At 37.4% G+C, this 16,473-nt stretch overlaps 2 protein-coding genes across 6 annotated transcripts; both read right to left on the reverse strand.

Moving 5' to 3' along the window:
• Nucleotides 1-1,769: 1,769 nt before the first annotated feature.
• On the reverse strand, nt 1,770-8,936 carry LOC112286044 (uncharacterized). 4 transcript variants are annotated; one of them, XM_024527564.3, is made up of 17 exons: nt 8,779-8,936; nt 8,042-8,190; nt 7,734-7,821; nt 7,357-7,401; nt 7,059-7,226; nt 6,694-6,778; nt 6,427-6,533; nt 6,138-6,218; nt 5,942-5,994; nt 5,634-5,730; nt 5,115-5,403; nt 4,413-4,671; nt 4,173-4,269; nt 2,966-4,063; nt 2,730-2,822; nt 2,234-2,520; nt 1,770-2,135 (listed from the first exon to the last, which is right to left on the reverse strand). In XM_024527564.3, the coding sequence occupies exons 2-17, from the start codon at nt 8,161-8,163 to the stop codon at nt 1,982-1,984; spliced, it is 3,123 nt and encodes a 1,040-aa protein (XP_024383332.1). In that variant the 5' UTR covers nt 8,164-8,190; nt 8,779-8,936; the 3' UTR covers nt 1,770-1,981. The 4 variants fall into 4 exon arrangements, with proteins under 4 accessions (XP_024383332.1, XP_024383334.1, XP_024383333.1 ...); XM_024527566.3 differs by having other exon boundaries at nt 7,734-7,832; nt 8,779-8,880; XM_024527565.3 differs by lacking the exon at nt 8,779-8,936 and adding an exon at nt 8,572-8,700.
• Nucleotides 8,937-11,441: 2,505 nt separating this feature from the next.
• LOC112285398 (uncharacterized) lies at nt 11,442-15,134 on the reverse strand. 2 transcript variants are annotated; one of them, XM_024526190.3, is made up of 7 exons: nt 14,970-15,134; nt 14,466-14,699; nt 14,276-14,339; nt 14,115-14,176; nt 13,469-13,647; nt 12,371-13,261; nt 11,442-12,080 (listed from the first exon to the last, which is right to left on the reverse strand). In XM_024526190.3, exons 2-7 carry the CDS (start codon nt 14,539-14,541, stop codon nt 11,691-11,693), a joined length of 1,662 nt encoding a protein of 553 aa, XP_024381958.1. In that variant the 5' UTR covers nt 14,542-14,699; nt 14,970-15,134; the 3' UTR covers nt 11,442-11,690. The 2 variants fall into 2 exon arrangements, with proteins under 2 accessions (XP_024381958.1, XP_024381957.1); XM_024526189.3 differs by having other exon boundaries at nt 14,115-14,209.
• Between the last annotated feature and the right edge of the window lie 1,339 nt (nt 15,135-16,473).

Raw genomic sequence — 16,473 nt, forward strand, 5'->3', positions numbered from 1 at the left:
CTATTGTAGAGATCAAGAAGTCAAACACTAAACATTTTAATCTTATTCTGAATTATAATTATATTGTATTTGTAACCTTTACATTTATGAATTCTAATCTTTTCATACATAATTTGAGTGCAAAATTTATCCTTTAATACAAATTATAGATAGGTTCAATTAAGAATTTTTTATCATTAGTGGTATAATGTAAAATGCAATTAATAAGAAACAAAAAGAAAACAAAAAAAAACAAAACAAATACAAAACAAATTAAAGAACTACAATCAAACAATTTGACCTTCCAAAATCTAATCACAATTTGTTCACTACAAAATTACTCAAAAAAAAGTTTTAAAAAATATACATATATATATATATATATATAACCATTATTTTTATTAATAACATGGAAAATATATAAATATAAATTACTATGAATAAATCATGAAGGTTTAAAGATAGAAAAGTTAAATAAATTTGGTTTATCACAAAAACAACTTGCTTAAGATGTCAAGGATTTGAGATGTACCAAGGCTCAAAAGTAGTATAAAATGGGTGTGCTAGAGAGGCTATGAGGCCTTAGTCTTACACTCTTACCACTATCCTAGGTGCTACACATTATATGGAACTTGTGCACATCCCTACTTACAACTACTGTACTAACTAGTGGTCCTCCTATTTTCTACTAATAAAACCACTTTTTTTTTGTACTATTGACCTCACCATGGTATTCAAAATCACTTAATCAACTAAAGAACTTTCAAAGGCCTTCTAATCCTACTCAAATTCTTCATGATAGCCTCTCAAGGTGATAAAATCACTTTTACCAAAGTCTTCAAAATACGCTCTAAAAATGACTATAAAAATTTTAATAAATTCTAAATAAATTCTAAAAATCCCTATAATTATTTTATAATGCTTATATCAATTTAAAACTACTTTAAAATCTTGTAAACTATAAATTATTTCATAAAATTTTAAAAATCAAGTATCTTAAGATATAATTAAGAAATGTACAAAATATTTTAATTTATATACTAAAAAAGCTACATAAATAATTCTTTATGATGTGGTACTTTTATAGTAAAATTATACTTAAAGAAATATTATTTTCACACTTATAATATGATGCAAAATTATTTGTTTTAATTTGAATGTATTTGATTTAGTTCCAATATAATCTTCTTTTTTTTAAATTAAACAAATTTTAAAATCTTTAGATTTTGATAGATTTTTATTTTTATTTTTTATTTTATTTATTTTTTCTGATATAGATTATTAAACTCTTATAAACTTTACAGAATTAATTTAGATATATTTTTTAATTTATAAGTTTTTCATACATAGTTTTTGAATTTTCTTTTACACTTGCTCATTTAATAAAAACATAACATCAATTAGAGTTTAAAATGAAACAATTTTTACAATTTGTTTTTTAAAGAAAAAAGAAAACAACTTTTAAACACAATAAGAAAATTGTGTTTCAATTAAAAAATCATATTTCCTGAGGTGACCAAATGAAACTTTTGACTTGTAATCTTTCCACAGTAAAATGACAACCATCCTTTCCAGATAACAATATGTTTCAATTCAATTATTTTTTTTGTGTTGACAAAACAAGATACAAACAAGAATTTAATGGAAAAATAAAAAGATAACCTGTTAGTTTTGTATTTCTTATATTACACATTATCTATTGAAGTATCTAATTGCAAAAGTATTACAAGTGGATATACTAATAAAATTTGATTGTATCATGTAACAGGACATAAAACACATTTCCATCATACTTTTGAAATTCAATGAATTAGTATTTCATTTCGGTTTAAAACATTTACTGAACTAAGTAAAAATTAATTAAAAAAACTAGATTCGAAATTCATTAACAAACAACAATGATCTTTTGAATGTATTCAAAATCGAATAGAACACTGCTTCAAGGTTGATGAAAAAAGAATAGACACAATTTGGATGCTTGACTGAGCTCACAAATCTTTTGTCACAAAGTCTTTTTACTGGATTGAAATTTAGTTTTCTTGAGCTCCAAGTGATGCGACCGCCGCGAAATAATAAAATTGTAATAAATTGAGGTTGAAGCGTATACAAATGCACCAATAGCAGTGCAAACAGTTGCTGCACAAACATATAAATACCTGCAACACCACACATGTCACATTCAAACTCACATAGAATGCAGCACATTGTATGAGACAAAACGACCGAAACGTTGAGAAAGAGGGGAAGTTCATACTTGGGGGAAAAAACGCTCCACACAAATAAGTGATCCTGCATAACTGTGAGGATAGCTGTGAATGCCACCATTATAATACCATTCAAAGCCACAGGGACAATGCATGGCACTGCAAGTATTTCCAGTAACCAAGATGAAGGGCCAAGCCCTTGAAAAGTATGGGCCTCAATGCTCTTTGGTACTGGACTTTGTAGCAACATCATTCCTAAAAGGAATAGGAATGGCGATGCATAAGTAATAATAAATGCTAGGAGCCCAGATAAGATCGTGGAATGAGACGACAAGCCCTGCTTTCCACAAACAAACCACCTCATTAGCGAATGACTGCTACTATTGACTGAATAAGTGCTCACATAGATATTCATTAGGATTGTATCAAGAAATATAACAATTAGTTTGTAAATTAGCACATGATAAATTCGACAATAAAGGAAAATGCAATGGGGTATTTCTCTATTTTTGTTGTTAGAACGAAAGAAAGGAGAAAGAGACGCACAATATAAGCACCAGCTACATCAACAGTAGCGAGAGTGTTGCTGTTACCAAGCCCAAAATGCCCAGATCCTCCCATCCATTGCAACGCTAATACCTGTTCAGTTGGCAATAAAATTCGTTATCAGCCATTTAGGCTTGTATTGCATGGGGGCTACGATAGCTCTTGTTACGTGATATGGTTTGAAACATATTCATGCAACGACACAACACACAAACCTTTTCCAGAATGTTTTATACCTGAAACCACAGCTCATATCTGTTGCTCCTTCGCCTGAAGAATGTGACTGTGGCCAGAAGCTGTATCAGAAGCAACGCTACTGGTCCAGCATTCACAGTCTGCTGTAGAAGTAGTTGTAACAAACACCAACAGGAGATTAAAACTTGTCCTGTCGACTGCAGTGCTGATGTTATGCCAGTTTCCAGAGGAAAATCCACCCACATTCTCTTGATTTCCTGACTGGGATAGCTAGCCGTCTTTGTGTCCTCATCAAACTGAAGTGGTTCAATCCAAGGCATAAGAGTGACCGCAAGTGCAGCAGTTACCCCAAGTATTAGAAACACCGAACGAGCCAACAAAGTAGGCACTTGTTCCGGGTATGATGTTGTCCCAAACAACGTGGGTACTTGATGGGATTCTGAATCCACATATACAAATATCAATGTAGCGGATAAACATAAGCAACAGGCTATCAGTTTCCGTAGAAGATGTCGTCGAGAAGATTTAAGAATAAACAGACAGCTACTTGTAGTTGTGAAAAGAAGCGCTGTGTATCTAAGAGCAGTAGAAATCTGCACGTCGTTTGCGTCTAGCCATTTTGCAATATCGGGTAGGTGTGCCCAATTCACCCCACTGCGGTGCCATGCCCGTATTATTCTTCCACTTAAAAGAATCACAGACACAGCAAGAAATCTTGCTGCATTATCTCCATCCCCAGATGAAACTTTAGTGAACGTAGCCCTCTGTATGCTATCTGAGAACTTCCCATAATCATTTGCCTGAGCTCGTCTTTGACTTGACCCTGGCAACAGTTGAAAAGGCTGTTGTAGTACGTGTCGAAAGAGAGCAATGCACAAAGTGGAAACCAAAAAGTGGTATGTATACTGTTCCTCTTCGACAAATGAAGATGATGCTAAGCTCCCAGCGTGGATACAGACACCCCCAATCACTATCAACTTCTCAAACAAAAAATCACCCGAGGCATCAACATTAGGGGAGTTAATCTTCAGCTGATTCCTCTCCGACTTGGCTTCGCAAATTGAGAGAAGTGTCGAGAAAAGAATTACAGGTGAAAGCAGCATTAAAATTCCACCACATAGAAGAAGTAGGATGTTCTTCTGTAAGATCAAAAAGACAAAGGCATGTTAGCTCATAAACTAACCACACAAAATATAGCTATATATGAACAGCCGCTAGGATGTATTTTCAAAGGGAGAAGAAACTGACCTCAGTTGTGCCCTTCGCAAGCCACTCTGAAGTAGACTTCAGCATCTTCAAATATGCGTCTCTTGCAGCTTCAAATTCACTAAATCCTTTGGCTTCACTGGTTAAAACAACCACATGCAATCAAGGAGTTCAGTATCAGAAGGTGTACCCACAGAGCATGTGTTCGTTATACTTTAAGGAGAACCAGAAAACGAAGGGATAACGCTGTCCCACAAAATACATTCGTTTGAAATATTTTACCTGATTACGCTGTCGTTATCCATATGCCTCCAAGAAGAGTGGAGCTGAATTGCTTGCATGAAGAGCTTACAAAACACTTCCACCTCCTTGTCTTTCTCTGTTCTCCAACTCATTGAAAAATCGGAGTTGGATCCACCATCCACATTTCCAGATGTATTTGAGCAAAGGTCATTGACACACTGGGACCTTGGAGACCGCACATGTACCAGATTAAAAAGTTGCCAAGCGTTCAACTCCAATGCTCGCAGCTGTTCCTTGGCTGTTGCAAGAATACTCAGTAAGATATACATAGAAACTCATAGCAAAAAACAGACCTGTAGCAACTGCAACCTAAAAAGCATAACGATGAAGATTGATTAGTAGGTTATGCGTGCATCAATGTAAATTTTACAGTCATGGTACTCAAGTTCATGTTTATGTCGAGGTTCAATATAATTCAAAAGTGCATAAAATTAAGTGCAAATCAGGGGTGATAATATTTGCGATAAACCCTAAAAGGAGCGATTTACTGACACAAACAGACTGGCAAGATCTTCGCTAGCAGGTGTGAAGCTGTTAATAGAAAATGCCAGTCAGTCTCCGTTTCGATTCAGAAGAGCGAAGACTCTAGAGCCTTCTCTTTAAGAAGACAGTCTTACAAGAAAATAAAAATAGAACTGATCAATTTAGCTTGGAGAACATAAAAAGTAAGCAGTAACTCACAAGTCAGTGAAGAAAAATGTTGAGGAAGCAGAGCTCCAACGCTATTTTTTGGTATTGGAACACCCAGTTGTAGTGCCAATGTTGGCACCACATCTACTTGGAACGATGGCCAGGCAGAGGAAGTGGCAACACCTTTGTTTTGCTTTAAGGTAGATTCGTGTTGCCTCTTGTCCATAAACATGTTGATAGAATCACTTTCTGAAATAAATAAAGCTAGAGCATCTGCTTCCTGATACGACGCACCACCATGGTTTCCACCTTCTGTCATACCATGATCACTGGCTACCAACTACACACAAAAATCACAGTTTCTATTAGCAAGTAGCATAAAACATGATAATGCCTCATCATCTGATGAAAACATAATAAACGGACATGATCTTAGTGGTTAGAAACTGCAAGAAAGGGGAAGTCTCTGTAGTACATCAGCAACTTAATCCATGTATAAAAGAGAAATAAACATAATGAACTCACGTAATCATCGAATCTAAAATACAGAACTAAGAAAGTATTACAGACCAGTAGAGTACGACGGTCACCCGAAGTCTTAATCAACTTATCGTAGATTCTTCGAATGACGTCATCCATTTCCTTCAACTTAGGCGCCACCAATGAGCTGGAGTGGAATAACATGATCACCAGCAGCAGAACATGAGAGCTGGGTAGCAAAAAGAAAATCGACAGGATCTAGCAAATTACTCATGCATACAAAGAAACCTAGTCTTGAAAAGGTTCTTCACTCTTCAGAAAATGACCAACATAATCACCACGGTAGAAATAACCAACACAACAAACCACGGTGTGCAAAGAATTAGCTGGAAATTTACCTGCTACGACCTCCAAGGTGACCAACGTGATCAAGCCCAAGATAGTGAAGCACCTGTATCCAGGATAAACTGTTAGTTCTTTACATGAGTCTACAGTGCAATGAGTCTACATCTAATACATTCATCGTTTCCAACTCAGTTGGCACCAACTTCACGGTTTCAATATTAATAACCATCTGGTGGAGGACACTCGTACCAAGAGATCCCAATCAGTGGCTGCGAGCTCTACATTCAAATGGCGGGTAACGTTGTGATCCACCACCACAGTATCTTTCACCTGAAAATATCAGTTATCAAGCAGTAAAATCAAGATTTGAGTTTCCTAGATCAATACAGATAACCAAAAGCAAATACTAACTAGCAAAATAGTGCTCATAACTGAAACCAATGTTGACAACTTCAAAGAAGTGTTATGCACAGATAAGAAATCAGATAAGGGAATGGACACAAATCTTAGGTAGATGTTCGTAAAGTCGAGTTCTTACGAAAAAGCTGTTGACACCATCATAGCGCATGAATTTGTCCGGGAAGAGCTTCAGCCACGTGTCATCCCCCAGCATGACCATTTTCCATCCTGCTCTTGCCAATTGGTCTAGTCCATTGTCCACGGTAATCCGTCTCTCAGACATGCAATTATGACTGAACATAAGCAGGCCACAAAAGGATTCTGTTGAATGCAGTAAAGTACCTGCATTGGCTTGATTCAGGGATCCTAGACCTGGTGAAAACCGATAAAATGGTAGTAAACTCACCCACAAGATTATCATCAAGTAAGGCTTGTGTGTTGAAGTTGAATGCCACATCCAGAAATCCAGCTATGGCTCCAGATGTCATCGCCTACCCAAAATACCCAGTACAATAACACATATTACATGTATACTTAAATTTTGCGACATGGTTTCTCCAGAAGTCTTCATTAACGCACACAGACTAGCGGCATATAGAACGATTCCAGTGATACATAAAGCATTTCGCACATGGGTTCTGTCCTGTGTTTAAGCCATCTAAGCAAGGCAGATACAGCCGGTAGATATTTTTCATTTAATATCAGCACAGTGAACACTTCCGACAGATAGGATTCCATTAATTTAATAATCGACACGGCTCTCATGTTTACCTTGAGACGAGGCATGGTTACAGTCGGGGGTGCAGCTTTAGCATGGTATCCAAGGCCCTTCCCGGCCGATATTAAACTATGCGTAAAAGGCATGGCAGCAACCAACTCAGGAAGTGAAGGATGACCCCCTCTACCAAGTACGAATTCTGCAGGCATGCCATCCACAATCTATTCCCAACAAACAATGGTGTTATCGATGAACCAACAATAATAGTAGTGTATCAACAAGTCTTTAGTGACCGCCAAACACATCTAAATAAATGAACAGGACCAGGAATTGGTCAGAGAGGGGAAGTACCATAATGACAAGACGATCGAATTGTCGAGGAACACCACTTGCTTCCTGGTAATTACAAGACGACTTTCAAAAGGTGTACTTACCAGGCATGGAACGGAAAATTGTTATTTCGTCGTGTTTCATGTACGGTGACAGGTTTCTCTGATGACTACAACATCAGAGGCGAAGTTTTCGCAAATGTAAGGGTAAAATCTTCCTAGTATAATTCTGAGAACAGATACTCTGGCGCTTCTGCACCTAAAGATGAGCTTCTAGTAGCGATTACTCCATAAACAAGTCAATCATAAAACCAGAGCAGATTTAACAGCAATAAATAGAAGCAGAAAACGCCACTCAAAGTCCAGCATAAGATCATCTTAGATAAAGAAAGACTGAACCTGATAGGAAACCCGCGACACCTGAGAGAATTCTTCATCACTGACGTGAGGGTTCGTGTGGCAGCTCGGCATGGCACTTTCAAGACCACTGCAAGGAACCTAGGAAATCGATCATGTGAGAATAAGGTTGTAAGTACTTAATGAATGAACCTGTCATTGCATTGAGGTAAGGAGTGAGTTTAAGTCGATTATATAGACAGAAACAGAGAGCTGAAACTCACCATGATTTCAAAGGAATGGCCTACATTGCTTAAAAATATCCTAATCAAGGAAGATTACCATGAACTAGCAATGGATAAGATGCTTGCCTGCTGCCTGTGAGTGCCGGTTTAACCGGGAAAAAGCCCAGAACAAAGAGTACAAGGCCTGCAAGCTGCAAGACTACACCCAGGAAAGACAGTGCAAAGGTTCGACCACATGCTCTCCCCATTGCTGTGTCGGCACATGACACGAGGGTCTGAGCAAAAAAATACATGTCATTCAATCATTCGGTTGCAATATTGGCGCACCAATAGCAGAGGTTTAGAGTTAGCTAGCTCTTCGTTTCTGATCCTATAATGTCATGAGCACCAAGTAGCCTTGCTCAGCTAGTTATGATCACGCACATTACCATTTCATAAGGAAAATCCTATAAACAGTCACTATTTTTCTGTGATTTTAACAGATCAAGGTTTTAGTACATTAATTACATGAAAGTAAGCATTGGTATTCGTGCCTCCGAGGAACAGACAACAAAAGGAACTCCTAGTATACATCGACGAGAGGACCTAATTTTGCAAATTCGACGTCACATGCTGCAAGTGCTGGTCATCTTTAATGCATAGAAATATAGACGTACTTAACATCATACAAATTAACAGGTGCGAGAATGAGCTCCGAGGCATTCGCATTCCTTTCAACCCCGAATCACGAGACGAAGCCTTCCGCACTAAAAAGAAATCGTCAAAAAATTCCACAGCTCAACTGGACAACAAGAAATCAATGACCCAAGTTTTCAGAGTTAAAGCAATGTATTTCGAAATCCCAGGTGGGCGATAATGCGTACCTTCAATCCTGATTCCTGAAAAACGACGTGGAACACACAAGCTCAGTTGTGAATCCGCGCTTCTCCAGGGGATGAAAACAGAGGCAGTGAAACCATCTTCTGGGTTCGGAAATACAGCATTACTCCTTCGCTTCGCCTATATGGCGAGTGCGTATCGAGAACGACGTAATTTACCCTAAACCCTAAACTCTGAACGACGTAATTTACCTAACCTCCTATTGTGATAATTTTATTTCAATTCAATTTATTTCTATGTAATTTTTTATTTTATTATTATTATTTTAATTAAATTTTTTTACTTTTGTTTTTATTTTATCTGTTTCTAATAGAAGTGAATCTAAAGTTAATAATAATTTCTTATTTATACTAAAAAAATTTAATTACCTAACTATTTCAAAATTATTCAAAATTATGTTAATTTATCTTATTTATTTTTATTGACATTAGCTAGTTGTAATTCCACAAAACTCACTATTAGTGGAGTAGTGCACTCTTCTAGTGTATGATGGTGACAAGAACAGCAAAAAGATATATATATATATATATATTTATATAGATACATACATACAGCAGTGACTGTTACCACCAAGGCAAGATATTTGAAAAAAATGGGTTAGTCAAATAAACAAATAAATAAATAAAAGGCATAGATTTAACTACCAAAGAAAAATATATAATAAAAAATGGGTGTGAAATGGATGGAAAATAGTCACCACTAAGGAAAAATGGAAAATAGACATAAAGTAGTGACAATCACCACTAAGTGGTAATGGAAAATAGACACAATGTGGTGACGATCACCACTAAAGGAAATAGGAAATGAGAAATGGGCATAAAGTGGTGACAAACACTGTTGGAGAAAATAAGTGGTAGAGACCACCACCAATACATTGCAATTTAAAATATTGGCAGTCACTAACAGAAGAATTTAGTGGTAGAAACTATCATCAGTAATTTAAATATTGATTTAAGGTAACAATTTTATGCAATACTAACCATATTATGTGTGATTAGTGCAAGTGAAGTAGGTATTATATTTTAGAGTTTGGAAGATAAGAGCATAATGGAGGCCATTAACAAAATCTTTGAGGTCCTTAACCTTGACAATCTTTAGTAGTACTATACAATTGTATGATACTACAACTTTTATTATAAAGTAAAATTTGATCTATTTATATGTGTGTAATATTTAAATTTGATAAATATGTTCATATTTTTTCATTTGAATTTATTTCACTGCTCTAGCTTCATAAATCTTATACAAAATTGAAGTATATTGTAGTAATTATAAATTTCATCAACAAAAATATTTTAAAGACAAATTAGACCAATTTTACTATAAAATTTACATATATATGTATATATATATATATATATATAAGTACATAGTAAAAACAAATGTGCTTATTTATATGTTCAATCTTTTTTACTAATATGTATGTATGTATGTATATATGTACTATATTCTTTAAAATAAATCCTATCTTATTTTAAAGAATATCTTAATTGCTGAAGTTTTCTTATAGTGATACTTCCAAAAACTTTGATTAATTTAATAATAAAATATGTTTTTCATGCTACAAAATGAAAAACATTACTAAAGCCATTCTTTTAAAAAGTCAATGTTATTCACATATCATAAGAATATATGTAAAATAATTGAGCATATATATACAAACTACTATTGACTCCAAATTGTTTTTAATATATGTTTAAGTCTATATTGCTTTTTAAAAACCAATTAACTTAAACCAAGTTGATTATTTTGTAAAACCTTTTTTATTTGAAGATAAAGATAAAAATAAATCATTTTTGTGTTTTCTTAATATCTAAGCATTCCAAGAAAACTTCCAATTATGGAAAGAAAACAACATAATTGTACTTTTGGAGGGTAGATACGAATATCAAAAACACACGCTCATACTCAATAAATGAAACATGTACCATTATCACCAAATAACCACGGTAGCAGCAATTCAATCATATACCACAAGTACATAAATTGCTTAAATTTGACAAAATATATGTCCAGTAACTTGTTTTTTTATCATGGAGATTATGTTGAAAGTAATCATCATGCAGCGTCATTGAGGAATAGCGTGATATGATCTATCTTCAAATTCTGATTAACAGAAAGAAGGTATTGCTTACTCCTGCTTATCTATCCTCCACTCAAATTCATTCCACTTAGTGACTCCCCAACCAGGTTTTCAGCCTTGTTCACCGGGTGCATCATGTCTGGAAACGAAGCACAACAGTCAAGCTCCCATTGCTTGTGGACCTTGAACAATGCAAGCAGCCTCTCAATGAATAGCCAAAGTAACTGATCTGAACATTTTTGTACAGGTTTCTAACAGTGATATCACTTCATTCACACTCTTGTAGTAGAGAATTTTGGATGGAGAGCAATCTTTGAGATGGTGCCTGACTGTATATATTTTCGTACTTACTAGCATGTACGGTTTTATTCGCAAATCTCAACATTTAGAGAAATAGTCGAATTAAAGACATCAGAGAAATAGAAAACTGTTATGTTTTGAACACTTTAATAAACTGCATTCCTAGCATGTGTGAGTGACTAAAAAATAGATTGGACAAGATAGCTCCAAACACACTTGCAATGGCGCATGCAGTAACTGTTCACAACTAAAAAGTCGAGACACTGCCAAAATATCACAATGATATTTCGAAATACGATACATCTTGATATTTGTATGCTCCACCCAACAGCAATCAATACTGTACGCTGCTTTTTGTCTTTACCACATAGATGGCATAAGGAGAAAAAAAAAGAAACCACTCTACTCCTCTGAAATCTGAGCAAACTAAATGTTGACAAAATTGATTCGTTTTTCACTTTCGAACATACAGTATATACAAGCGATAAGCGAGAACCTGACTAATTCCCGGTCTCAAGTGATTACTGAGTGCAACGAAGAGCCTTCAGGGATGCTAAGGGGTGGATTTGAGCAGCCAGCATTGTTCACTCGGTACAGTTCCCAAACCTTGATTCCACATTTATCAAGTGCAGAATTGAGCCGTATAGCCTCGCTCTCAGGGGGCCATGACCCATCCTGCGTCACGAGTATGGCACCCGTGTATGACTGCCCAGCAGCGGCTGCAGCTCCACTATAGTAGAATAAACCCCATGATAAATCGTCCTTCACATCCACAATGCGCCAAAACTCCTTGGAAATCACACCATTGTCGAGGACGGTGAAGTAGAAGGTGCCTGGCACAACGTCGCGCTTGACGCGGTAATGCCGCCGCCTCCACACCAGTTTTCCGTCTAGAGTTTGAACCTGAAAATTAGACAACCGGGGTAAGGCTTTCTCTTACAATCCATGTTGACTTCTGAATGTAAAGCTCAGGTTTTTGTTCTGACAAACTGTTCACGGCTTTTAACAAGTTGCGAGGTTTGCCATCAACATATTTGTCCCGAGGTAAGCAACTTGAATAACAATGAATTACAGCAGAGTCCTCATGTGCAGCCTTCCCCGCCAATTGAGAGAACCTACAGGCATCCGATGATCCTGCAATAAGGCAGTAAGGGATTGATAACCAAAGATGGGGACAGCAGGAGTTTATGTACCTGGAATACGGGGTCATACCACATGGATCCCTTTGCTTTCCCCCGATAGAATATCTGAAATTGACAGGGGAATTGATCATAGGCTGCATTTTGTCCAGCAACCACTCTCCAGCTGTACTTCAAGGGTGTCGCTAAAGAATCCGGGTTCGGACGTCCAAGCCATCCAATGAACAAATCCTCCGCGATTTCGTGAGTCACAGGATTACCACGGAAAAGTTTCATTGGCTGCACGTCCGGTTGCATTAAAATATCTGCAGAGAGACCGAGGCAGTTGTGCTTCTGTAATACGCACAGTGTAAATGCCTCAAGTTTTTCGCTTTCATATGAGACTATACATCGATAGCTGCACACCTGGTCCGTCGGTGCACAACTCTGCAGACAGTTGAGGGCCTGGCGACAATTGGGGTCCAGGATACAGGACAAAATCTGAGATCGACAGTTTTTCACCATACACTGAACGGATGCTAAACTTGTTGCACGAAGGTTCTTCAGTAAGGTCACCGGAGTCACATATGAATCAATGAGCACAAGCAGCGCGAACCGGACATCATCGCTGCTCTTCCGTTCCCAAGCTTCCTCCACTAAACTTAGAACCTTCATAGCGTCTTTTCTCTTGCTTCCTGGAAACGACCCAAGCATTTTCTCAACTTGGTCGACAGGCTTTACCTTTAAGCTGCCCAACCGAGTTTCAAAGTTAGGGGCTGAATCAAAAGAAACTAGAGTCGGCACATTCTGGAGATAGCGTTTCTGTAGCTGCTCCGCAACTTCCACGTCTCTGACAGCTATGACAATGGCAACATCTGCATCAAATTCTTTGCCCTCGGCGAGAAAAGCTTCCTCAGTAAGAACCAACATCTCGAAATTCGTATCGATGAATCCAATCCGTTGTGCCTGAAAACAGCAACCATGAAATCCTGGTAAAAAACCGATGAATTGCTCATTTCGAACGCACCAATGACTAGTAAACTAATATCCAAAGGGCTGGAAGAAACAGATGAACGAGGACAGCATGTGACAATGCTACCTTGACGAGAAACAATGCCTATGTCAATTAAGAGGACGAGCTTGGGAGGAAAAATTCTTCCATGAAGTGTGTACCATGTGCCGCATGACATCTTCCCAAGAATTGCCATTAAAGGGGCTAACGCTTCCAGCACCCACGATCGATAGTACTTTTGCTTGAGCCAGCTCTGAAAACTGTGTGACCTCACCTGCCACAGCACTCTCGGCCGTGGCAGCCACCTCCTGACTTGCACTGCATGTAGGAACTGACCGTCCTGCTCAAATACATGTAATTAGATCATGCATGCAAGTTGAATGGTATTATATTTACAATAATGGTGCTTCGTGAAGACATCAACCCCCAACGCCCTAAGTGACGGTGTTCAGCTACAGGCTAAATACGAGTCTGCTGTGCCATCCAGAGAGTATGCATGTGAAGTCAATACAAACGGGATACATGTCCATTGAAAGTAAGCAATTACGCAGATACAAGTACAAAGGAGAATAATCATGTGCAGGGATATACTGCAGCAATCACATTTTGGTAAGACCTATTCCACGGAGATGATGTCGCTAACATTGTCATACTTCGTTGATGTAATCGCTTAGGTTTTGTAGGCTTGTGATACAAGAGTCAATTGGAGGACTACCTCTTAAAGATTGCTTGTCCGTATCTCAAATCAAATAAACCATATTCTTCTACAAACAAAACATGAATGGAACCAGAGGGAGAATAGCATACCCTCGCTTGAGGAAAAACCGCGCGAGGAGACCACTGGATCAACATGATGCAAATGTGAGGACCTGCTCACATCAGGGCAGCAAGATAAGACTAGACTGTGAACAAGAATTAAATACTGATGTAGTAAAGCAATTGAGCATCTACCATGCCACCCCTCTGACCTTATTCCTCTTCGAAAATATAGTCTTGTTTCGCTTTCGGCTCTCCGAACTGCAATACCGAGACCTGCCGAATGACGTAAAAGTTACATACCGAAACTGGGCTCAGGGATTGTCTTTAGCTCACTCTGTCAATAAACCTCAAACCACAACCACAACGGCAAGCAAGAGAATCCCACAGAAAATCGCTCACCACCACTAGATCGCGTGCCAATTGCCGCAGCGGTACCCGAAAAGGAAGCCACCGCGGGCGAAACTGCTAACACCATCGCAGCTTGCAATGTCTCAATTCAACCACCGCCCACAAAAACACTAAGGCTTTAAAATCTCAAAAATGTAGACAGCTGGGGCACTTTTATCATTCCATGAAGAGATCACTTCTCGAGCTCGAGTTTGGATCCCAAAACGATGTTGCTCTACGCCGCATCTGTAATAAGCCAATGCCTCACAGGAGTCACGAGACAGTCCAATATGCATCACAGAGCTGTAAACTCAATCCTCACATGTATTGCCACTTTGACGAACTAGAAAAATTCTACTCGAACATTACAAGTCTACGGGAAAGAGATGAAATCATTTACTCGTTACCCATAAACTCGGCACGACCTCACCATGCAACGTCGGACAAAAAGAAGATTTACAAAACCCAAAACAAGAGAAGAAAATGCACGGAGTGCACTCGAATTTATTGCCCTACCCAAGGTATGCCGAGCAGTGAGAGCACACGAAAGCCTCTAGCTGAGCGGCTCTACAACAGAGGAGCAACAACAACAACAACAACAGCATCGGCGTCCCCCGCTACGCATAAGGTCGGTCGGAGAGATGGCGCAGATGGATCCATGGAGAATTGGGACTCCGCGATGGTGCCTCATCTGCAATGGCCCCCCTCTTCGTCCCCGCGCAGCCGGTGGCTGGCAGGGACTGCGGCCACCTCCTCATACCCACCCCTCCCTTTTCCTACGTGGCCTTTCCAGCTCGGATCCAGCTCGGCCTTTATTGCCAGCTCGGATCGACTCCGCCCCCTTTTGCCACCTCCGCTTGCATGAACTCCCACTTTGCAGCTCCGATCACCAACTCTTGTTTAAATTACTTCCATGCCCAAATTTGGGGATTATTGAAATAGATGCTGCTAAACTAGTAAAGCATCAATATGAAATTGCTCCCTTCCGATTTAGTGTATCGCATATTGCTTACAGCATACATCTGAAATGATGCCAATATTATTTAGCAAACCTACAGTCAAAATTTTATTTTAAAATGAAACTAATACTTTTTAGCAATTTGACAAAATTCTTGAAATTTTATATCTACCCACGTATAATTTATTTTTTTATTTTTTTTCGTAAAAAATTGGCATATTATAGCGAATAAATATTTTCAATAGTTAAAAGTATACTTTTTCTTGGTTATTATTATGTTATTAAATTCTTTTTGCATCAACAAATGCTAATGTTGCACTGAAGTTTTTTTCTTTTTTTTCTTTTTTTCTCAATAAGTAAGCATCTTGATTAAAAAATAATTATTAACATCCTTTAGTTGTGACAACGAAAGCTTAAACATACAGTCTCTCAATTGTCTGTAGTTTATAAGTAAACAGATTATCAAAACTCGAAATTCACTCAAGATTTTGTAGGAAAATCCTAGTGTTTCAAACAGATAAGAGATCTTCAAATAAGTAATAAATAAATAATAAATCTCAAGAATAGATGTAATATCAAACACATGTATACACACAATTTTAGAAAACTAAGAACATGATTTTTTTCAAGCTGCTAGATTTTTTTAGATTGTGAATAATTCTTCAATAAACACCAAACTGAATTAAATGCATGTAATTAAACACCATATATATTTGAAGATCTTTCATCTTTTAGTTTATCACTTTCATATTTCATCATTTGAAATTAAATTTCAATCAAAGATATAATATGCTCGTAGTCAAAATTACAAGCACAACCAAATCTAAAATTGTAAATCATCCACAAACACATAATTGTTCTATTAAAGTAAAAACAAGCAATTCAACGTCCTAATCATCAATCTTAAAATTTTCTGCAATTCTCGATTGTTTTGATTATTAAAGCAATCATAGTGGTAGCTATTCCACTGTTAGAAGTAACAACTCTACATTACCTAAAAGTTTCTGTACTTAAAGTATCCTTTTGACAAAGAACTCACATCTGTACTGTAAGACCTAGAAC

This window comes from Physcomitrium patens, chromosome 8, assembly GCF_059467195.1.
Source record: "Physcomitrium patens ecotype Gransden chromosome 8, ASM5946719v1, whole genome shotgun sequence".
In the NCBI taxonomy this organism is placed as follows: domain Eukaryota; kingdom Viridiplantae; phylum Streptophyta; class Bryopsida; order Funariales; family Funariaceae; genus Physcomitrium; species Physcomitrium patens.

Bases quoted from the DNA above. Each gene is read 5' to 3' on its own strand.
- LOC112286044 (XM_024527564.3), bottom strand. From the start codon at position 8,163: ATGGGGAGAGCATGTGGTCGAACCTTTGCACTGTCTTTCCTGGGTGTA. The intron at 4,270-4,412 runs GTAAAATATTTC...TGTTTTAACCAG, and splicing joins GATAACGACAGCGTAATCAG to TGAAGCCAAAGGATTTAGTG. The intron at 2,823-2,965 runs GTATAAAACATT...CCAACTGAACAG, and splicing joins GATATGAGCTGTGGTTTCAG to GTATTAGCGTTGCAATGGAT.
- LOC112285398 (XM_024526189.3), bottom strand. From the start codon at position 14,541: ATGGTGTTAGCAGTTTCGCCCGCGGTGGCTTCCTTTTCGGGTACCGCT. The intron at 13,648-14,114 runs GTATGCTATTCT...GTATTTGAGCAG, and splicing joins CGGTTTTTCCTCAAGCGAGG to GACGGTCAGTTCCTACATGC. The intron at 12,081-12,370 runs GTACATAAACTC...TCTAATTTTCAG, and splicing joins GGTATGACCCCGTATTCCAG to GTTCAAACTCTAGACGGAAA.